Source organism: Haliotis rufescens, unplaced genomic scaffold (assembly GCF_023055435.1).
Source record: "Haliotis rufescens isolate VD_foot unplaced genomic scaffold, xgHalRufe1.0.p SCAF_115, whole genome shotgun sequence".
Lineage (NCBI taxonomy): Eukaryota > Metazoa > Mollusca > Gastropoda > Lepetellida > Haliotidae > Haliotis > Haliotis rufescens.
The window spans coordinates 781055-805372 of NW_025963797.1; the positions used below are offsets into that span (position 1 = coordinate 781055).

General features: G+C 43.6%; 1 protein-coding gene across 2 annotated transcripts in view; it reads right to left on the minus strand.

Annotated features, from left to right (window-relative positions):
- Positions 1 to 21359, minus strand: part of LOC124118696 (serine/threonine-protein phosphatase 6 regulatory ankyrin repeat subunit A-like) — a 28232-nt gene extending 6873 nt beyond the window's left edge. Inside the window, exons 1-6 of one of the 2 annotated variants that reach the window (XM_048393145.1) lie at positions 21121 to 21359; positions 7958 to 8017; positions 2733 to 3017; positions 1561 to 1672; positions 1240 to 1296; positions 940 to 953 (exon numbers count right to left, since the gene is read on the minus strand). In XM_048393145.1, coding sequence (XP_048249102.1) covers positions 940 to 953; positions 1240 to 1296; positions 1561 to 1672; positions 2733 to 3017; positions 7958 to 7988 — 499 coding nt within the window. In that variant the 5' untranslated portion in view covers positions 7989 to 8017; positions 21121 to 21359. Of the gene's footprint in view, positions 1 to 939; positions 954 to 1239; positions 1297 to 1560; positions 1673 to 2732; positions 3018 to 7957; positions 8018 to 14367; positions 14630 to 21120 lie in introns of those variants that run through there. The other variant, XM_048393146.1, reaches the window with a different exon arrangement.
- Positions 21360 to 24318: the final 2959 nt, after the last annotated feature.

Below are 24318 nucleotides of genomic sequence, written 5' to 3' on the forward strand. Positions count from 1 at the left end.
ATTGACGTATGCTTTTGAATAAACACGTGACCGAAGTACCCGATTTATGTGGTAAAACATCACCATATATATATATATATATATATATATATATATATATATATATATATATATATATATATATATTCCTCTAACTCAAAAGAAGATGCAAACAACATTAATTCAATACTGTAAAACCTGGATATACCGAACTCGAAGGGGTCTCGAAAAGCAGTTTGTTATATCCGTGGTTCGTTAATCACAAACGAACAGACTCTGTCTACCGTCTTGAAGTGAAAAAGTGAAAAGATATGGCGTGAAATCTCAGATTCCTTCAAATAACCCAACACTGCTTATGTTATTCACAGCTAATTTGAGGCGAGTAATGTTAATTGCAGGTAACACTGAGTTTGTTCCAGATCACTTTATTTAACATTAATTAGTGATATCTGAGTCCAAGGGAGATTAACATTGTTCTCCCTGCTTCCAGCAGAGTTAGCCTTACATTTAGATATGCTGCTGCCATATATTTGACCCATTGTCTTACATTTGTGACTGTAAACCTAAGCCTTTGTATTTCAATTTCGTTTGCTGATTGTTCATTTACATTTTGTGGTTACTGACTGATTTCACAAAATTGGTGTATAGAGTTAACGTTTGTTCTTCAGTTTGGGAATCAACATGTAACACTTTCCTCATTTTCAGTGATCCATTCATACAATGGAATGGAATCTGTTTCATCTCAAATTCAAAATTATGATTATGCTCTAGAATCGATGTGTCATATATACAGAACCTTATTTGTGGCAAGAAATAAACTGGCAGGTCAGTGGTCATATAAAACAAACCAGTATGTAGCAAGACGCTTATGTTTTACGTTCATCAAAATAATCTAGAAGTATTTACAATGGCAAATTCCACCAACTCAATTTTAAATGCTTTTGAATTAGGTATACTTACGGGCTTCATCAGAACTGCAAAAGGAAAGTATACATTTGATATGCAAAGTGTGTTGTACTCAGCTGTATTTCATTGGCGTTAGACACACTAATAGCATTGAGCAACACAAAGTACGATTTGCTCATTTATCAATCCTGTTCCTTTACCCAAATCATTTAGTTGAGGAAGCTGCACTGTCACATAGCTAAACTTTGACAACAATGCATTCCTTTATAATTCATATATTTTGTGTGTCTTTAATCCTATTGGAATGTGTTTTGGTGGATAATGGGACTACTTATTCCGTGGTTATATATTTACCTGATATACGGATAAGTATGCCCTCTTTTCGAGTTTGTTCTCGATTTGGTCTTCCTTCTGTAACAGAATCAGAAGCAAAGACAAAGTATTTTAACTATTGTTTATGAGCACAAACACAAGGTTTTATATGTTTAATGGTTCACATGAAACGGTAAGAAAGCAAACATGGTTGCATTGGTACTTGACCACGGCGTCTTTCCTGAAATTATCCATACAAAACGATTTACCTTTAATCGTTCACATGATATAGTGTGACAGCATTTGTTATACATGATTATAACTCTGAAGTATGTATACTTATTGAGTAAAATATACACTTGCCGTCTGAGCACCACCACAGCAAGGATGATAGCGACGACGATGATAGCGAGGAACACAGGGACAAGAATCGCAGCAAGATGTGTCGGTTTTGTTGTGGTAGACTCAATGGGACCTTTCATGGAAAGAGAAAATATGTTTTTAAAGATAACAACCATCCAACCGACTAACATATTAACCGACTACAGCTCAGTCTACAGCATGATAAACAATTTTGATTATTGCATATAATGTGAATATATGTCTGATTTTGGAGACTTTTTGTGTAAACCCAGACCATGTTTAGGGAATATTGTCTTGCATATTAGCCAAATTTGAAAGAATCACAAACAATAACAAAGACAATGTCGAGTGTACATAATGGGTAAGTAGTAAAAATAGTCCATGCTTATCCCTATTATTGCTACGTTAGGGAAAGCAGAGGCTTATATTTCTTAAAATGTACGTGTCTTGATGGTTGTAATCATACTGAATACAAGGGATTGTCCGATACAGGTAATCGTGCAGGGCGGTGGGATAATTGGTCTCAAAGTACTTGGTAGCATGGTTTAATATGACTTCATGGCATGTGTCTCTGTTCCACAGGGGGGCGGTCTGTTAGCCTAGTAGTCAAAGCGTTTGCTCGTCACGCAGAAGGCCCGGGTTCGGTTCCCGACATGAGTACAATGTGTGAAGCCCATTTCTTGTGCCCCCCGCCGTGTTATTGCTAGACTATTGCTAAAAGCAGCGTAGAGCCATACTCACTCACTCTGTTCCACTGTCAGGTCACATTTGTACAAGGCGGAGCAAAAGCGTTGATGTTCGACTATTTTATGCTTGAAACACCTGACACATTTTTAGAAGCTTACATAGTAATCATTATTTTGATTTTATGTCTATTTTTGGTCCAGTACAAAATGGATGTAGTTTTAGGAACATTAGGAAATTGCAAAGCGACTTGATCAGTGAAACTGCCGACACGACGGAAAGAGCTATATCACCATCATTATGTGTTCATTGACGTCTCCAACCTCTTAAATTTGTAACCCTGTAAACGATTATAAACTGAAAATGTATGTATTTCTACCATTGCAAGAGAGGCCATTGGGAATAAACATGTTTGTTTCTTTTATTTAGTTTCAAGCATGTTAAAGGGTTAATTATTTTATAATATGTCCTGCGTGAGACTACTATACCTGAAGTGATGTTGCAATAATGCCCGCTGTAGGACCTTTTGCAACCAAATGTACACTGGCCATTTCCCTGATTGCAGGTTTTCTCCAGACAGCCTCCGCCGCAAAATCTATTACACTGATCACCATGATGTCCTGGAACGCATCCCTCAGAACATTTCCCAGTGGACTTTTGACAGTGCCGGAGGTTTCTCACACGGTCGGTGTTGCAGGTCAAAGGGCAGCCCTTGTCGCATTTCTCGCCGTATGTTCCCCATGGACATTGGTCCTCACAGAGCACTTGTGATGCTGGAATAGAATAATTAGTGCGATATTAAAACAGAATACTAAGACGCAAACGTAATTTCATTTGAGATTTGCAAGATTTGAAGATAATATCATTAGTCTTTGTGGCTGTAGCAGTCGTAATTGGTGTCAAATTAGGTTAGCAGAAACATATAGGGAGGTATATAGTCTCAATTTAGGTCATAAACAACCAGATTTTTACTGACTGTATACGGGCTCATATGGGGTTCATAGTTTGCTCTCTGATTGATCAGTCTCATTGTGAGGCATAATAAGAACACATCTGTCCACTATAAATGACATTCAGTCTGCCACTCATAGCTTACATGCTGTGAGTCTCCATCAATGCAGTCTTTCTTTCAAATAATCTTCAGTAAATGTAGGCGAGAAACATCATTAGCTTCACAAAGCCGGTTTGACATTTCAAGTGGGTCGTTCACTAAGTGGTATGATACTAAGTCATTAAAGACTGTTAAATATGTCATGCATTGTTCATGATGTAGCAGAAGGTTATAATGTCATCCATTGTCCATGATGTAGCAGGAGATTATAATGTCATCCATTGTTCATGATGTAGCAGAAGATTATAATGCCATGCATCGTTCATGATGTAGCAGAAGATTATAATGTCATGCATTGTTCATGATGTAGCAGAAGATTATAATGTCATGCATTGTTCATGATGTAGCAGGAGATTATAATGTCATGCATCGTTCATGATGTAGCAGAAGATTATAATGTCATCCATTGTTCATGATGTAGCAGAAGATTATAATGTCATGCATTGTTCATGATGTAGCAGAAGATTATAATGTCATCCATTGTTCGTGATGTAGCAGAAGGTTATAATGTCTTGCTTTGTTCATGATGTAGCAGAAGGTTATAATGTCATCCATTGTTCATGATGCAGCAGGAGATTATAATGTCATGCATTGTTCATGATGTAGCAGAAGGTTATAATGCCATGCATTGTTCATGATATAGCAGAAGATTATAATGTCATCCATTGTTCATGATATAGCAGAAGATTATAATGTCATCCATTGTTCATGATGTAGCAGAAGGTTATATTGTCATGCATTGTTCATGATGTAGCAGAAGGTTATAATGTCTTGCTTTGTTCATGATGTAGCAGAAGGTTATAATGTCATCCATTGTTCATGATGTAGCAGAAGATTATAATGTCATCCATTGTTCATGATGTAGCAGAAGATTATAATGTCACGCATGCTTCATGATGTAGCAGAAGGTTATAATGTCTTGCTTTGTTCATGATGTAGCAGAAGGTTATAATGTCATCCATTGTTCATGATGTAGCAGGAGATTATAATGTCATGCACTGTTCATGATGTAGCAGAAGGTTATAATGTTATGCATTCTTCATGATGTAGCAGAAGATTATAATGTCATGCATTGTTCATGATGTAGCAGAAGGTTATAACGTCATCCATTGTTCATGATGTAGCAGAAGATTATAATGTTATGCATTCTTCATGATGTAGCAGAAGATTAAAATGTCATGCATTGTTCATGATGTAGCAGAAGGTTATAATGTCATGCATTGTTCATGATGTAGCAGAAGGTTATAATGTCATGCATTGTTCATGATGTAGCAGAAGATTATAATGTCATGCATTCTTCATGATGTAGCAGAAGGTTATAATGTCATCCATTGTTCATGATGTAGCAGAAGGTTATAACGTCATCCATTGTTCATGATATAGCAGAAGATTATAATGTCACGCATGCTTCATGATGTAGCAGAAGGTTATAATGTCTTGCTTTGTTCATGATGTAGCAGAAGGTTATAATGTCATCCATTGTTCATGATGTAGCAGGAGATTATAATGTCATGCACTGTTCATGATGTAGCAGAAGGTTATAATGTTATGCATTCTTCATGATGTAGCAGAAGATTATAATGTCATCCATTGTTCATGATATAGCAGAAGGTTATAATGTCTTGCATTGTTCATGATGAAGCAGAAGGTTATAATGCCATGCATTGTTCATGATGTAGCAGAAGGTTATAATGTCTTGCATTGTTCATGATGTAGCAGACGATTATAATGTCATGCATTGTTCATGATGAAGCAGAAGGTTATAATGTCTTGCATTGTTCATGATGTAGCAGAAGGTTATAATTTCCTGCATTGTTCATGATGAAGCAGAAGGTTATAATGCCATGCATTGTTCATGATGTAGCAGAAGGTTATAATGTCATGCATTGTTCATGATGTAGCAGAAGGTTATAATGTCTTGCATTGTTCATGATGTAGCAGAAGATACTAGATTTTAAATGGTCAGCAAGAGCTTTCAGATCAACATAACCACTTAAAACAGTTAACTTGACGATCGCATCAATGCAGAAGCTATAATATTATTCTCCATCATAAAAATACTACTTTTTCTTAATCATTGTAAGAATCCAATTTGATATTATGATATGTGCTGGAGTCAATTATCCATGTTAAACTATGACAGGGTATGTCGGTGGTTAAGCACTTTAAAATTGTCATTAGTCCAAGCAGCCACAAACACACTCACAATGTAGTCGCTCTATAAGTTCAATAATCAATAACATGATGGAAGTGGATCATGGGGGGATATGCCAGGTTTCCGGGACAAACACCTCAGAATAAGGCACGTGTATCACCATACCTACGATTTGCTTACTTTTTCAAATTTTAATCAACGCGGTAAATCTACAGGTAGCCAACCAAACTTTACACTGAAAACACTGTCTGACTTTCTCGTGATTAAGATCTAACAGCGCTCGCCCTACATAATTAAATGATTGAATGATATAGCCAATCCGGCAGTGTTGACATATATATGTACTAAATGCAATGTTCATGTCTTCACAAAACTTAGATTCGAGGTGAAATAAAATAATGATGTCTTTGTTGTTCGTTCAGCTTTCTGGAAAACAATATTTCAGTTATATCAAAGAGTGTCAGCCGGTACTTGGGGCGCTCTCACATAGAGGACCCTCCACCCGTGGATACCCGGGAGAAAGGAGACTACAACCCTCCACCCGTGGATACCCGGGAGAAAGGAGACTACAACCCTCCACCCGTGGATACCCGGGAGAAAGGAGACTACAACCCTCCACCCGTGGATACCCGGGAGAAAGGAGACTACATCCCTCCACCCGTGGATACCCGGGAGAAAGGAGACTACAACCCTCCACCCGTGGATACCTGGGAGAAAGGAGACTACAACCCTCCACCCGTGGATACCCGGGAGAAAGGAGACTACATCCCTCCACCCGTGGATACCCGGGAGAAAGGAAACTACAACCCTCCACCCGTGGATACCCGGGAGAAAGGAGACTACATCCCTGCACATCAACACTGGCAGTTCGAATATGTACACATAAACTTAATATCACTTAATCCCATTATTCCAAGATTGTGCAGACACAAAGCCTTTTTACCCAAACAATCCTTCTGTGAATCCACTCTTGAGATCACATGGAGTGACATTGATCCCACTCTACTATCAATGGCTTTCCATAGAACACCTTCTTGGCCAGAGAGAGGTGATAGCTAAATACGTTTATTTATTGGATATCCTTTTGTCTGTAAGCGCGAGCGTATATTCATATTGGGATTTTCATTTTTCTCTCTGGAATTGTAAATGCCGAGAGAGGGGAAGCCACTCAATTGTATGATCTCAATATGACCGATTTCAATGGTCATTGTTTCCGGTCGGTGGTCGCTTGAGGAGGAGAAAAACATCGTGAATACACGTTTGTATCACAAGAGCCAAGAATGGCATTGAAGATGTTCATTTGAAGAACAGTCTAACCCACCTTTGTGCAAACACACACGATCTGTGCTTACATCAATTCTCAAATACTAAGTCATTCTACTTGATATTTACAGACTAGATCACCTCAAACTTATATTTCATTAAGATGGAAGCATCCCAGAATTAAACCAGGAAACGAACTACTCTATTTTGATTTAGAGGTTTAAAAGCTAGATTTGATTTACTGTTATATTGTATTCAAAATCTCTCACTTCCTTGCTAATATCTAGCTTACCTCTCGACATTCGAATAGTCATTCGTTTTGACCTATATTTATACAGAAATACTTGTGTACTTGTCTCTGAAGTATAAAACATGAAATGTGATAAATCTAAATATGTGTTGCGTGTCATTTTCTGTATATATAATGCTTGACTTGTTTTTTTTTGCATACTTACATATCGTAAATGGACATTATATATTATTTCATTGGTATTTCATTTATTTGTTAATGGGGGCATGGGTGGCCCGGTCATCTGGGGTTCCGCGATTCGCTGTGCAGAGTGACGTCCCTTGGCCACGCCAGAAACCTGTGATTGTGGGTTCGAATCCCGGTTCGCCCCAATTATGCTTCTAGGTTTGTCAGCACCATACCCGTGCTCATGGGTTTCACCGAAGTGGTAAACGTTCGAGACCTGCATCACTTCGGGCTTTCCTCCCACATTAAGCTGACACGCCGAGATAAAACTGGAATACTGTTAAAAGCGGCGTTAATCCACATTTACTCACTCACTCACTTTAAATGTAAGTCTACCAGACATGTCTAATTACCTGTGATTTTTATACTAACATATCATAAATGAACATTATGCTACCACATGATACATTCTTTCATTGAATTCATGTCGTCTGTATACTTCCACAAGAAGGGGCAGCCGTGTAGCCTAGGAGTTAAAACGTTCACACGTCACGCTGAAGACCCGGGTTCGATTCCCGACATGGGTACAATGAGTGAAGCCCATTTCTGGAGTCCCCCGCCGTGATATTGCTGGAATATTGCTAAAGGCAGCGTAAAACCAATACTCACTAACTCACTTCCACAATAGTACAGCAGGCTGGACGGGCCATAATAAGAAACTGTAAATATGATTGGGAATGTCTGTTATGCGTTTAAGGCATTCACTCACTGATTAACAGCAGAACTATTTGCGGCCACATAGCTGACAGTTGTCTGGTTGTTACCGAACCTGTTGAGAAACAAAACAATTGATAGTTATTGCAAACAAATGCAGCAGTTGACAATTAAAAAAACAGCTTTGACTGTTGTGTAGAGGACGCATGTGACATGTTTTATGTGGGAGGAGAACGTTTCATTTATAAAAAAAACAACAAGCGGTGTGGTCGTTCTATAATTCGTAGTGTAGTGACGGACATCTAAATCAAATCAGGCGTTATTCAAGAACAGCTGAATTCACATGCCATTTGACATGTACCCATCATGTAATACCAATTTGTGTTTGTTTTGTAACAGCACACTCAGCAATAATCAAGCTGTTTGATCGTGGCTTGTAAAAAAATAAAGCTAGACCAGACAAGCCAGTATTTTTTTTTTTGCTCTGTTATCTCACGCCACACTCAGCAATATTTCGGTTAGATGACGGTCTGAAAAAAAAGAAGAAGTCTCGACCAGATCCACGCAATTGGGATACGATGACATGCATCAACCAAGTCAGCGAGCCTGACCACCTGATCCCGCTGGTCGCCTCTTACAACAAGCATAGTCGCCTTTTTATGGCAAGCATGGGCTGCTGAATACCTCTTCTAGCCCGGATCTTCACGGGTCGCTTGACATTATAAACACCTATTTATGCCGTCAGCGGACGGTGACACGCAGTTAACTTACACATAATGACAACTTAAAGGTTATTAAATAATGGTTAGCGGTGAGATCTAGGGCGCTCAAAGTTCGCAATTCATCAAAAGTGTTGTGTGTGTATACGCATAGTATCGTTAAGCAAAGCGACAGTACAGAGGCAACAACGTTCACCTCAACTTGTATTATACATTCACATTCAGACAACATAACGCTACTAGCTGTGTTCTCTATCGAGTTACCTTTTTCAACCTTATATCCCCCGGTTAAGATTTTGGTTTTGGTTTGGTTTGTTGTTTAACGCCGCACTCAGCAATATTCTAGCTATATGACGGGGGTCTGTACATAATCGAGTCTGGACCAGACATCCAGTGATTCACATCATGAACATCAATCTAAGCAATTGTAATCGATGACATGCATCAACAAAGTCAGCGAGCCTGACCACCCGATCCCATTAGTCGCCTTTTACAACAAGCTTAGTCGCCTCTTACAGCAAGCATGGGTTGCTGAAGACCTATTGTGATACCTAAACGTAGCCTCAAAAGGATGTTTATAATATTTTGTAATCACCTGTGTCTCAAAACTGCGAATAAACATCATACTAATGTGTGTTTTATTTTGTCAATGCCAGGTGACTTCTTGGGCTTAGATTGTTAGTGGCTGCATCCTCGAAGAGGGTTGAAGTAGTGTCAAATTACTGTCCTCCTATGAGGACTGTAAGTCGATGCCATTCAAAGACTAGATATGCCTACTGCTCTTTTAAAAGTAGAAAATTTGTAATTTTATTTGTTGCTGATATTGGTTACAATCGCCAGCGACTGAAGGGATGGTGTTAATCCTGCTTGTGTCCATGCAGGTAGCAACAACGATCCCGAGAATGGTGATCTACCTGGCGACCTGTAGCCCTTTTTATATTGTATTGCTACATATAGAGTAATATTTTTATGGTTCTATGCTAGTTTTAAATATTATTCAGTGATGTTCTCGTTAGTTTACTGTCCTTCATTGAGAGGCTTTTACTATGTTAATGTGTATGTTACGTATACCTCTTGATCGTCTGAAATGCTGCCGATGTGACTGACTGACTGACTGACTGACTGACTGAGGCAGCATATCACATGACTCATGACCATTCGTGTGACTGGTATCATCACATCCCCGCTGATGTCATATATTTTTTCACCATTATTTTGCCGTTTCCGCCCTGTGGAAACTGTGTCGTCTACGAGGACGTTTCACATTTTGATTTTGATTTTTCCCCATCACGAGATAAGAGAAACATGATATTTCACTCGACACATGGGATATCCTATTTATTATATGCTTTTTGTGTAGTTGTCTACCGGATAATTAAATTATTTCATTGCAAACCTTGAAACGTAAATTCTCCCTACCTAACACGTGTTTGCAAAATCATAAAAAATATAAACAAACGTAACAAAACAAATTGAGCGTCGCTAAAATTTTGTATCATAACTATGATTATATACAAAATCAACTTTAACAAAAACATATTCCTCGACACCGTTGTGGAAAGCGAAAGAATACACGCTGTTCAAGTAACAAAAATGGCGCTTTGAGAAACGAACGGTCTTGATTGACGAGATGACGGAACATTTTCAAGAGAAAAACACATCCCACACCTACTCAGCTCTAGCCCTCCCGTCCCGGCCATACCCACACCTACCCAGCTCTATGCCACCCCTTACCGCAATACCCACACCTACCAAGCTCTAGCCCTCCCGTCCCCTCTATACCTACACCTATCTAGCTCTAGCCCTCCCGTCACGACCCTACCCACACCTACCCAGCTCTATCCCTCCCGTCCCCACCATACCCACACCTACTCAGCTCTATCCCTCCCGTCCCGGCAATATCCATACCTACCCAGCTTTAGCCCTCCCGTCCCCGCCATACCCACACCTACCCAACTCTATGCCACCCCTTCCCGCCATACCCACACCTACCCAGCTCTAGCCCTCCCGTCCCCGCTATACCCACACCTACCCAGCTCTATCCCTCCCGTCCCCACCATACCCACACCTACTCAGCTCTATCCCTCCCGTCCTCACCATTCCAACACCTACCCAGCTCTATCCCTCCCGTCCCCACCATACCCACACCTACTCAGCTCTATCCCTCCCGTCCCCACCATACCCACACCTACTCAGCTCTATCCCTCCCGTCCCCACCATACCCACACCTACTCAGCTCTATCCCTCCCGTCCCCACCATACCCACACCTACCCAGCTCTATCCCTCGCCTCCACGCCTCCCCGCCATACCCACACCTACACAGCTCTATCCCTCCCGTCCTCACCATTCCAACACCTACCCAGCTCTATCCCTCCCGTCCCCACCATACCCACACCTACCCAGCTCTATCCCTCGCCTCCACGCCTCCCCGCCATACCCACACCTACACAGCTCTATCCCTCCCGTCCCCACCATACCCACACCTACCCCACTCTATCCCACCCCTTCCCGCCATACCCACACCTACTCAGCTCTATCCCTCCCGTCCCGACCATACCCACACCTACCCAGGTCTATCCCACCCCTTTCCGCCATACCCACACCTACCCACCTCTATCCCTCCCGTCCCCACCCTACCCACACCTACCCAGCTCTATCCCTCGCCTCCACGCCTCCCCGCCATACCCACACCTACACAGCTCTATCCCTCCTGTCCCCACCATACCCACACCTACCCAACTCTATCCCTCCCGTCCTTACCATACCCACACCTACCCAGGTCTATCCCACCCCTTCCCGCCATACCCACACCTACCCAGCTCTATCCCACCCCTTCCCGCCATACCCACACCTACCCAGCTCTATCCGTCCTCTCCCCACCATACCGACACCTACCAAGCTTTATCCCTCCCGTCCCCACCATACCCACACCTACCCAGCTTTATCCCATCCCTTCCCAACCATACCCACACCTACCCAGCTTTATCCCATCCCTTCCCGCCATACCCACACCTACCCAGCTCTATCCCTCACACCGAACTCCAACCCGCCATACCCACACCTACCCAGCTCTATCCCTCCCGTCCCCGCCATACCCATACCTACCCAGCTATATCCCTCCCGACCCTACCATACCCACACCTACCCAGCTCTATCCCTCCCGTCCCCACCATACCCACACCTACTCAGCTCTATCCCTCCCGTCCCCGCAATATCCATACCTACCCAGCTCTATCCCTCCCGTCCCCGCCATACCCACACCTACCCAGCTCTATGCCACCCCTTACCGCAATACCCACACCTACCAAGCTCTAGCCCTCCCGTCCCCTCTATACCCACACCTATCTAGCTCTAGCCCTCCCGTCACGACCATACCCACACCTACCCAGCTCTATCCCTCCCGTCCCCACCATACCCACACCTACCCAGCTATATCCCTCCCGACCTCACCATTCCCACACCTACCCAGCTATATCCCTCCCGACCTCACCATACCCACACCTACTCGGCTCTATCCCTCCCGTCCCGGCAATATCCATACCTACCCAGCTTTAGCCCTCCCGTCCCCGCCATACCCACACCTACCCCGCTCTATCCCTCCTGTCCCCACCATACCCACACCTTCCCAGCTCTATCCCTCCCGTCCCCGCCATACCCACACCTACCCAGCTCTATCCCTCCCGTCCCCGCCATACCCATACCTACCCAGCTCTATCCCTCGCCTCCACGCCTCCCCGCCATACGCACACCTACCCAGCTCTATCCCACGCCTCCCTGCCATACCCAGACCTACCCAGCTCTATCCCACGCCTCCCTGCCATACCCAGACCTACCCAGCTCTATCCCTCGCCTCCCCGCCATACCCAGACCTACCCAGCTCTATCCCTCGCCTTCACGCCTCCTCACCACATCCCACAACTACTCAGCTCTATCCCTCCCGACCTCACCATTCCCACACCTACCCAGCTCGATCCCTCCCCGCCCCACCAATCTCACACCTACTCAGATCTATCCATCCCGACCTAACCATTCCCACACCTACTCAGCTCTATCCCTCCCGTCCCCGCCACATCCCACACCTACTCAGATCTATCCATCCCGACCTCGCCATACCCACACCTACCCAGCTCTATCCCTCCCCTCCCCGCCATAACCACACCTACTCAGCTCTAGCCTTCACCTCCCCGCCATAACCACACCTACCCAGCTCTATCCCTCCCCTCCCCTTCCCGCCATATCCCACACCTACTCAGCTCTAGCCTTCACCTCCCCGCCATACCCACACCTACCCAGCTCTATCCCTCCCCTCCCCTCCCCGCCATATCCCACATCTACCCAGCTCTAGCCTTCACCTCCCCGCCATATCCCACATCTACCCAGCTCTAGCCTTCACCTCCCCGCCATATCCGAAAATGAATTCAGGCACAAGTGTCCGTTTAAAGTACGTACACTTACATGATATGATGTCAAAATGTATACGCAATTTACAAACGTTACACTGATGCAAGTATGTGTTTATTCACATGCAGTACATGCGTTCAGGGTTCCTCTTCTAGCCCCAAATCCCAAGCGCCCTACATGTAAACCCACATAGACACGAACAAAACATTACATAAAACTAAACTGCTTCCCACTCAAGTTATCAAAGCTTCCCCTACAAATAGTATTGCCAGTAACTGTTTCCTGTTGCACTTTCAATGTTATCGAAACCTAGTGTTTTATGTTTCCTGTTTTGTAATAGCCTATACAACGAAAATAATTCACATATCATTTATGTTTTGATACTAAAGGAGTGTTGATATTTTTTATATCAAAAGACACGAGTTGAGATTTGATTTATCATCCAATATAATTCTTCCCGCTTTTTCAGTAATAAACGTCTTAAATGTAAAAAAAATACCTCTAACAACTTCAGTAGCAGAGCCATTATTGATGTCATTTGATAATGACGTCATTGTAATCAATGGCGTCAAAATGATCTGCAAAGCCTTGTGATGCAATTTCATTGCACCGATATCTACAATGTAGATATCACTTGATCTTACGCAGGTGATATATCTTGTGGGAGCCAGTTTTGGATGATAAAATATGTAAACAAATAAGCTATAGAGTGTATTATTGTATTAAGCCTTGTGTAATCCCTGCAGTAAACAAATCTGATCAAGTTGGTAATATGATTCGATAAACATGCAAACGAGGCCGCCCACCAGGAACTATTTTCAGGGTCCATGCATCAATGCGAAGCCTTCTTTCTCAATAAAGTATTGACTTACGTCCCCATTATGCTAAGATAGTTGTTTTGTCCAAACACGGTGACGAACATGGCTGCTTGTCATTTGGCGCTATATGATAAATTAGGCGGTTCACTAAAAACGTATGTTCATACACAATTTCTTTTGCTTCTTCATTGAGTGAAATTATGTCTTAACAGCTGTTATTTTAAAAATGACATATGAAAAAGATAGTATTATCCACGTGTGTTTCCGTGTCGTAAATACAATATATTAGGAATAAAACGACTCGCGTAATACATTTTCAATTTCTATTATAAGATATACGACAACACACTTGACTAATAATCCATGAAGAAATAAGTGACTGTCACAGCAGGCACAACGAAACATTGTTGTGGGTTAATGTTTGTAGAGACAAACATTATGGTCGAAGAGAAGATTTTCCTGCAGCCATGATCAGCGAATCACATGATGTTACAGCCACAACAGTTATGAATATAATAATAATTACCTCGCGTTGAGTCACATCAATTGACTTTTGCAAGCAGCAGTCCTCGTGTCCAAACACAACTCCCTCAAGTTGGTACACACACCAGTTATCAAATGCAAGCGGCGGTTCTCATATATACACAGATCTACATGAATTTGTAGGTAACTTTCCAGACAGAACCACAATCCTCCCTCTGACACCTGTACTGCGTGATATGGGACACATTCAATCACGTGATATGAATACCGTTAAACGAAGGTCACATTGTTCAAGATCAATGCAAGTGAATAATCCCCGCCTTTGTCACGGCGACCCAGTCGTCCGCGCCGTCAAGGTGTACCATTCCTTTCATATACAACCTTACCACTATCCATACCCTAAGTATTTGTGTTGTATAGAGAGACTATCTTCTGACAGCAGGTTAACACGTTTCGTTGAAAGTCAATCATGGTGTATTGGTTTCATGAATGGCCATGCTGACATAGCTACATTGATATGTTAATCTAAAACCTCTCTCGGGTGACATTTTTCTTGTGAGACGTTGAATAAAAATAATATAGTCCGTTTAGGACGAGGGATTTAAGGCATGGGGTAGCAGATGAAAGAATGGATGAGCTAAAACTAGCTCACTACTTTAACATCTTGAAGAATAGATATATGGGGATCCAGATAGAAATAATCAATACAGCTTTATAAAAGTGCTTTTCATTTTCTGCTTCAAATGTGCAGTTTAGTTAGATGTAATTGTTAGATCGGTTAGACACACACCTTGGCATGTGTCACTACGGGAAACATAGAAAAGGCACAGACACAAGTGAATACCCAGTTTCATGTTAAGGCACTATTTCCGTAGCCACGAATTGTCTGCAATAGACATGGTATGATCGATTTTAAGTTCCCACTCAAAGACGGTGAAAAATTAGTAAATTTTCATCAGGACGGGAGAACAGGACAAGTATTTGTTTATAAAGTCAACAGCATTAGTGATATCCCAGACCTACCTAGCTCTATTCCTAACCTCCCCCGCCATATATCAGACATACGCAGCTCAAACCCTCCCCTTCCCTGCCATATCTCATACCTACACAGCTCATCCGTCAACCCCCACCCCAAACCCCCACATCCCGCCATATCGCACACCTACCCTGCTCATCCCTCCCCCTCCCCCCTCCCCCCGCCACATACACACACACACACACCGCCATATCGCACACCTACCCTGCTCATCCGTCAACCCCCCCCCCCCCCCAACACACATATCCCGCACCTACTCAGCTCTGGCTCACACTCCCCAGCGTATCCAACACCTACTCAGCTCTTGCTCTCACTACCCAGCATATCCCGCACCTACTCAGCTCTGGCTCTCACTCCCCAGCATGCCCCGCACCTACTCAGCTCTTGCTCTCACTCCCCAGCATATCACACACCTACTCAGCTCTGGCTCTCACTCCCCAGCATATCCCGCACCTACTCAGCTCTGGCTCTCACTCCCCAGCATATCACACACCTACTCAGCTCTGGCTCTCACTCCCCAGCATATCCCGCACCTACTCAGCTCTGGCTCTCACTCCCCGCTATATCACACACCTGCTCAGCTCTGGCCCTCACTCCCCAGCATACCCCGCACCTACTCAGCTCTGGCTCTCACTCCTCAGCTTACCCTGCAACTACTCAGCTCTGGCTCTCACTCCCCAGCATATCCCGCACCTACTCAGCTCTGGCTCTCACTCCCCAGCATACTCCGCACCTACTCAGCTCTGGCTCTCACTCCCCAGCATATCATACACCTACTCAGCTCTGGCTCTCACTCCCCAGCATATCCCGCACCTACTCAGCTCTGGCTCTCACTCCCCGCTATATCACACACCTGCTCAGCTCTGGCTCTCACTCCCCAGCATATCCCGCACCTACTCAGCTCTGGCTCTCACTCCCCGCTATATCACACACCTACTCAGCTCTGGCTCTCACTCCCCAGCTTACCCGGCAACTACTCAGCTCTGGCTCTCACTCCCCAGCATGTCCCGCACCTACTCAGCTCTAGCTCTCACTCCCCAGCATATCCCGCACCTACTCAGCTCTGGCACTCACTCCCCAGCATATCCCGCACCTACTCAGCTCTGGCTCTCACTCCCCAGCATACTCCGCACCTACTCAGCTCTGGCTCTCACTCCCCAGCTTACCCGGCAACTACTCAGCTCTGGCTCTCACTCCCCAGCATGCCCCGCACCTACTCAGCTCTGGCTCTCACTCCCCATTATATCACACACCTACTCAGCTCTGGCTCTCACTCCCCAGCATATCACACACCTACTCAGCTCTGGCTCTCACTCCCCAGCATATCACACACCTACTCAGCTCTGGCTCTCACTCCCCACTATTTCAGCCACCTACTCAGCTCTGGCTCTCACTCCCCAGAATATCACACACCTACTCAGCTCTGGCTCTCACTCCCCAGCATATCACACACCTACTCAGCTCCGGCTCTCACTCCCCAGCATATCACACACCTACTCAGCTCTGGCTCTCACTCCCAAGCACATCCCGTACCTACTCAGCTCTGGCTCTCACTCCCCAGCATATCACACACCTACTCAGCTCTGGCTCTCACTCCCCAGCATATCCCGCACCTACTAACTCTGGCTCTCACTCCCCACTATTTCTGCCACCTACTCAGCTCTGGCTCTCACTCCCCAGCATATCACACACCTACTCAGCTCTGGCTCTCACTCCCCAGCATATCACAGACCTACTCAGCTCTGGCTCTCACTCCCCAGCATATCCCGCACCTACTAACTCTGGCTCTCACTCCCCACTATTTCAGCCACCTACTCAGCTCTGGCTCTCACTCCCCAGCATATCACACACCTACTCAGCTCTGGCTCTCACTCCCCAGCATATCACACACCTACTCAGCTCTGGCTCTCACTCCCCAGCATATCACACACCTTCTCAGCTCTGGCTCTCACTCCCCAGCATATCACACACCTACTCAGCTCTGGCTCTCACTCCCCAGCATATCACACACCTACTCAGCTCTGGCTCTCACTCCCCAGCATATCACACACCTACTCAGCTCTGGCTCTCACTCCCCAGCCTATCCCGCACCTACTCATCTCTGGCTCTCACTCCCATACATATCACACAACTTCTCAGCTCTGGCTCTCACTCCCCAGCATATGACTCCCAAGAACTAGCCCTCACCTCCATGCCATACCTAGCGAACAAGCAAGCCCACAAAGGAGCGATCTATAAGGTCCATTGTGACGTGGTGATCACCCCTACATTGGTGTGACCTCTCGCTCAGTAGATACCCACTACGAAGAACATACAAATTCAACAGTCCAAGCAGACAGTAATGAGCCCTATCAGACCCCATTCACCTGATTTGAGTTTGGGTCAGTTAACGGTGTTTACTGTCTTGATAAAAGGGCTGAAGCCGATTTCTTTGTCTTGATTGGTGATTTGGACCACCTGTGTCACCAGCCATCCTAGACAAGTTCACAGGCCACTGCATACAATGCTGCACATAGGAAGGGTTGGCCTCAATTCAGGCTGAATGCTAGGCTCCCGTGATACCCACAGTGCATGTATTTGTTACAGTTTATTTCATCTTAAAATGCCAGGATCCAAATATCACATTCTTCACATACATATAAATATATGTTATCATGCAATGTCAATGTTTTATAATGCAATGTCAATACTGCAGATCATATATGGAAATGCGTGACTTGACAATGATATTTTAACTGTCCATTATGCAATATTTAATTGGTATATATATATATACTTAATGAATAGAATACGTAATGCCTATCTCATTGTGTCATGCCAAACCGATACATACTGAGTGAGTGAGTATGGTTTTACGCCACTTTTAGCAATATTCCAGCAACATCACGGCTGGGGACACCATAAATTGGCTTCACACAGTGTACCCATGTCGGGAATCGACGAGCGAACGCTTTAACCACTAGGCTACCCGACCGCCCCCGACACATAGTGGAAATGAACAGGAGTCTCACACGACGCCACGTGATCCTCATTCACTAGACTAGCAGAGGCTGCAACATTTGATTACTTGTATTTATCCATACAAGAAATAGACATCTTCACAGAGAATCTGCCTTCTGCCAACCTGTAATGATCCGGGGTAGAACAGGTTTTCAGCAACTCATGATTGCCGTAAGAGGCGACTAAGGGGATCGGGTGGCAGGCGCGCTGACTTTGTTGATTTTTCATTTTTTTTAATTTTTTGATGCATATCATCGTATCCCAATTGCGTGGATCGATGCTCATGATGTCAATCGCTAGATTGTCTAGTCTAGACTCGATTATTTGCAGACCACCATCATATAGCTGGAATATTACTGAGTGCGGCGTTAAACAACAAACATTATAAAACCCGAGCACGATTATTTAGAGCTAGGAAATCCTTGTCGAAACAGATTTCCTGTTTTAGTTTCAAATATGGACAAACATTTGCTTGTCAAAAATGGCGCAACAGAAATCGTGTCACCGATCTCTGGAGTTGATATTTACGCTTCACTGTACGTGCCATATGTTGTGATATATTGACTTGTCAAATCTGTTGAGGTGACCTGGTTTCCCGGTAAAGAGATCGTTACCCAGGGCCTTATCAGCTCATAACTGTGTGACATGCGATCTCAGAGGCTGTGCCTGGTAACACGACAATGTTAAACTCATACATAATGTGAGCAGCGTTTGGAAGAGATTCAGGCAGCATAGATTAAGTCAATAGCACTTGTGGCTGCACACAAAAATACGAAGCTGAATGTTTACTTATGTCCGATAAGCATATCAAACACGTGTGTTGTACTGTATGTCAATCGATGACGACCAAATAATAGATTGCATGTACATAACAACTGTGAGTCATATGTTGAGGACTTGTCACCAATGTTTAAAAAAGCCTCAATCGGACATATTTATGTCACGATATGATGAAGAATTTAAAGAAAACACCAGAAGATAAAGTCACCAATACACCGTTTAAATATGTGCATAAAATCACAATCATAAGTACATACCATTAACGGTGAATTCTACACATTCTGATTGATTACTGAACAAAATTATACCTAATATTCGGTAAACACTTTATGTACATTCCAATGACAGGAATTGATAATGATACCTTTCAGAAGACTAGTCTTTTGCCACTGGTGGGACAGAATACGTTCATCTTTTCGCGAACACCTGGTGTTGTTACTATTTGATAAAAAAATCATAAACACATACTCACGATATCATCGGAATTGTACAAGCGACTCTACTTTATGCTTTATGTGAAATGTCAGTGATATATTTTGTGTTCTGTTTGCCAGCGGTTTGCCGAATTAAAGCGAATGTAACAGTGTATGTACCACCACAAATGATGAACATGAACTGAGTGTCAGTGGGGGTTAGATTAGGATGGGAAGAGAAGGTCTCGAAAGACTGCTGTCAGGCAAGATCGATGTGTACGTAACATTTCTGTACTAGGACTGAGGGACAACTTCATGACTGTTACAGGAATCCGACTTTAGACGTCAACGATATGAAACAGGTAGAAAACTGCGGATCTGGAATCAAGACGTCCTACTAGAGGGTTGCGTATGACTGGCACACAAGAGCCCCAGACATCAATGGGTACAACAGGTTGGAGACATTTAAGTTTAATTGATGTCAAGTAGTCCGAGAAGACTGTCTGCATCGATGCTCACGCTCAAGGACCAGACATTGACTTTACTAGAAAGACTGAATTCCACAACGTCATTTCTTTACACTTCATATCTGAATAAATCTAGGGGGACCCTTAAATATTGCTCTTAGAATATTTTCTTTTTTATGCAAATCACACATGGACAGACCCTGAGCAGCATACAGAAAGCCTTCTGTTTCACTTTTCAGGCCAGTTGACTTCAACCAAGAGATGGTCACTGCAGGGCTGCTTATTTCTCATCAAACTGAACAAAAACTCGATGAAGTGAGATAGCCTGACCTTGAATCAGTGCTGATTTTATCTGGCGTCTGGCTTGGCTGACACTAACTACCGTACTGCCAAGCAGTACAGAAATTCTTATCTTTAAATCAACAAAATCAAAAGAATAACATTGTTAATCATAAACGTCTTCCAAAAAATATATCCTCTGAATTTACAAGTCCAAATTCATTCCAACTCTCAACAAATGGTGTGAGGACGTCATACGTGATATCTGTCTTTCGACATGTCCGAAAAAGTCTCCTTGAAGCGGTTTATATTGGATACAACATATCATTTCTAAAATGTATTTCGTTAGGTTGCCTTGGAAACCAAACTTGGCGTTGTAGGGAGCTGCTTGTAACAACAGTGAATGACACTATCAATGAGATTGTTCGTGAACAGACTGTGAACTGTACACATAACCATGAAGGAGAAAACTGCACAGCATGTTACAGTTGGACGGACGGGGGACGTTCAGTTCAGACATTTCCACGTACATGTATGTGCGATGTAACCCTGGATGTGGCAATGCCAATGACCTAGAGTGTAGATCAATGACCTAGAGTGTAGATCAATGCCCTAGAGTGTAGATAAGGGAGCTGCAGCCTCCTGTCAGACTATTCAGAAGGTACTTGACCCTTACAATCGTAAAAATCCTGCCCAGAACCCTTCTTCGCAACAGTTACATTTTATTGTTGCAATACAAGTTCTATATATGTGTTTAGGGAATGCCAAATGTTTAAATGAGCTTTACGTATTTATGTCGGACGTTCCACGTTTGTACTCACCAGAATAACACAAAGAAAGCTGGTTCCGACACCGTCACCCACACGTCACCTTTACACAAAGCATCCAGTTGGTCTGTAGCAATTCCCACTCTTTCTGTTGCTGCACTACCCAATTTGGAAGGTAACTCGTGCTATAGTACGTCAAATATGGTTCTGCATGGTCACCATGTTAAGGTCATAGTGAACTGGGGTGGTGTTCCATGCACTACACGCCACGCTCACCCGAAAGCAATAAACAGGAGCCCAGACAGTTCAATAATGATCAGATCTGCTGTCGTGATATTGACATAAACGCGAGTCACTGATAAGGTTGTTTGTCTTCGTCCCGCACTCACTGTGTGGTTGACAGGGGTAGAGATTAGTTAACAATACACTTTGAGTTATATCACGGTAAGCCAGCTTTATGGGGGTGCATTTTGAGGACGTTTAGCACTTTGTGAAACATATGAGCTGACACTGCAAGGACCATGACAATCTGACAACGCCACAGCCCTTTGTCCCTCCTCACCATCATACCCACAATGTATCTCTTCACCTTACATCCACATCTAAACACCACTTCTCTATCCGGTCATCCCTACATCCACATCTGTCCCCCCGTACATCCACATCTGCCCACCCGTATATCCACATCTGTCCATCCGTACATCCACATCTGTCCATCCCTACATCCACATCTGCCCACCCGTACATCGACATCTGTCCACCCGTATATCCACATCTGCCCATCCCTACATTCACATCTGCCCTCCCTTACATCCACATCTGCCCACCCGTACATCCATATCTGCCCACCCGTACACCCACATCTGCCCACCCGTAAATCCACATCTGCCCACCCGTACATCCACATCTGCCCACCCTTACAACTCCATCTGCCCACCCGTAGATCCATATCTGTCCACCCGTACATCCATATCTGTCAACCCGTACATCCACATCTGCCCACCCGTACATCCCCATCTGTCCAACCGTACATCCACATCTGCCCACCTGTACATCAACATCTGCCCATCCATGCATCTCCATGTTCCCAGCTATTCATCCACATCTGCCAACCCGTTCATCCAAATCTGCCCACCCGTACATCCATATCTGCCCACCCGTACATCCACATCTGCCCACTCGTACATCCACATCTCTCCACCCGTACATCCACATCTGCCCACTCGTTCATCCCCATCTGCCCACCCGTACATCCATATCTGCCCACCCGTACATCCACATCTGCCCACTCGTACATCCACATCTCCTCACCCGTACATCCACATCTCCCCACCCGTACATCCACATCTGCCCACTCGTTCATCCCCATCTGTCCAACCGTACATCCACTTCTGCCCACCCGTACATCCACATCTGCCCACCCGTACACCCACATCTGCCTACCCGTAAATCCACATCTGCCCACCCGTACATCCATATCTGTCCACCCGTACATCCATATCTGTCAACCCGGGACGGCGGACTGTCAATAGTCGGCCCGACAGTATACATAATGAACTCTGCGATATTTGTTTTAATAACCAATACAACACAAGACAATGGACGAACATGGTTAAAGACAAAGCATTTATAGAAACTCCAAACTCGTTTAGAGAAGACTCTAGATCAGTGAGTCCTCATATCTTCTGGTAACTAAAGACACGAATTCAACAAGCCCATGTCACACTTGAATTTCAAATAGACGTAAACAACAGATCTATTCTACAGTTCACGACTATAGGGGATAGGTTTAAAATGACAGGAATGCCCGCAGTGTGATAAACACAGATGTTTTCTAAAGGTAGGCTATGATCATATGATCGTGGGCTCGAATCCCAGATCATTATTATTATTCGCCCACATTATTGTAGTTGGTTCGTCTGACCCTACTCTTGTGATGGGTAAAACGAGATAGGTGAGATTCATCTCAGTATTTTCCGTTTTCAAAGGGGAACGGGTGGCCTAGTCGTCTAAGGCGCCGCGATTGGCTGTGCAGAGTTGCGTCCCTTGGGCACGCCAGAAACCTATGATTGTGGGTTCGAATCCCAGTTCGCCCCGATTATGTTTCTAGGTTTGTCAGCACCATACCCGTGCTCGTGGGTTTCACCGAAGTGGTAAACGTCTGAGACCTGCATCCCTTCGGCCTTTCCTCCCACATTAAGCTGACACGCCGTGATATGACTGTAAAACTGTTAAAAGCGGCGTTAAACCCAACTCACTCACTCCTTTTTCAAGTACTCATTCTGCACTATAAGTTGAAAAAAATACAATACAATTTACAGCCTATCCACGACTAGCTACATTCACCGAATAACATTTATTGACAGGGTAACTGACAAAAAGCGGAAACAAGTCAAATGTAGGACACTTAATAAGAGGGTGAAACAATCTCCTTTATTATATGCTTTTTGTGTAATGTCTGCGGAAAATTAAATTATTTCACTACATATGTAAAACCTTGAAACGTAAATTGTTCCTACCTAACACGCAGGGACGTTTCACCACCTCTAGTAATTGCGTTATAAAAACGTAGTTCCGTGTATTCACAAAAGTAACAAAAAACATATTTGAGGTCAATAAATTAGTTATCATACAATTGCATATGAATATATACAACATCAGATTCAGCGATAGTAACTCCATAAATGTCCTGTGTCATTATTTGGTGTTGTTAATGTGGAACTAACGTAAACATGAAGTTAACAGTTTTTGGAGGGGCATTAACAATAAGGGGGAGATACTAGTACTTTGCGGGAAGGTAACTCGTGTATGACAATAGTTCCGTGAAAGTGTTGTGTTCACTGCAGTGAATGTCAAGTGTAGGAAATGAAAATGTCACTTTTCTCAACATCAGAAAATCAGTCTTTAACGCTAAGAAGAAACTTTGACAAAAGTTACCCAGATATTTAAATTACAACTTGTCAAGCAATGTTACATCGGGTGAAGTTGCTTTTGCGGTTCAGTATATATAATTGCTATCTTAAATATACGCTTTTATTTCTATGATAACACACAATTTATAAATTCTGTCTGATGTTGTTTCAATATCTTTAAAATGCTAATATCTCGTATGGTGATGATGTCGTCATGTTGCCAAATTACTGATTAATTCAGGCTAAATAAACAATTTAAATGATTCTCATTCTTCATTTATATTTGTGTGTGGATGTTTATTGACTGTATGCGGAGTTTCTTAGGTGTATTGTATGTTAG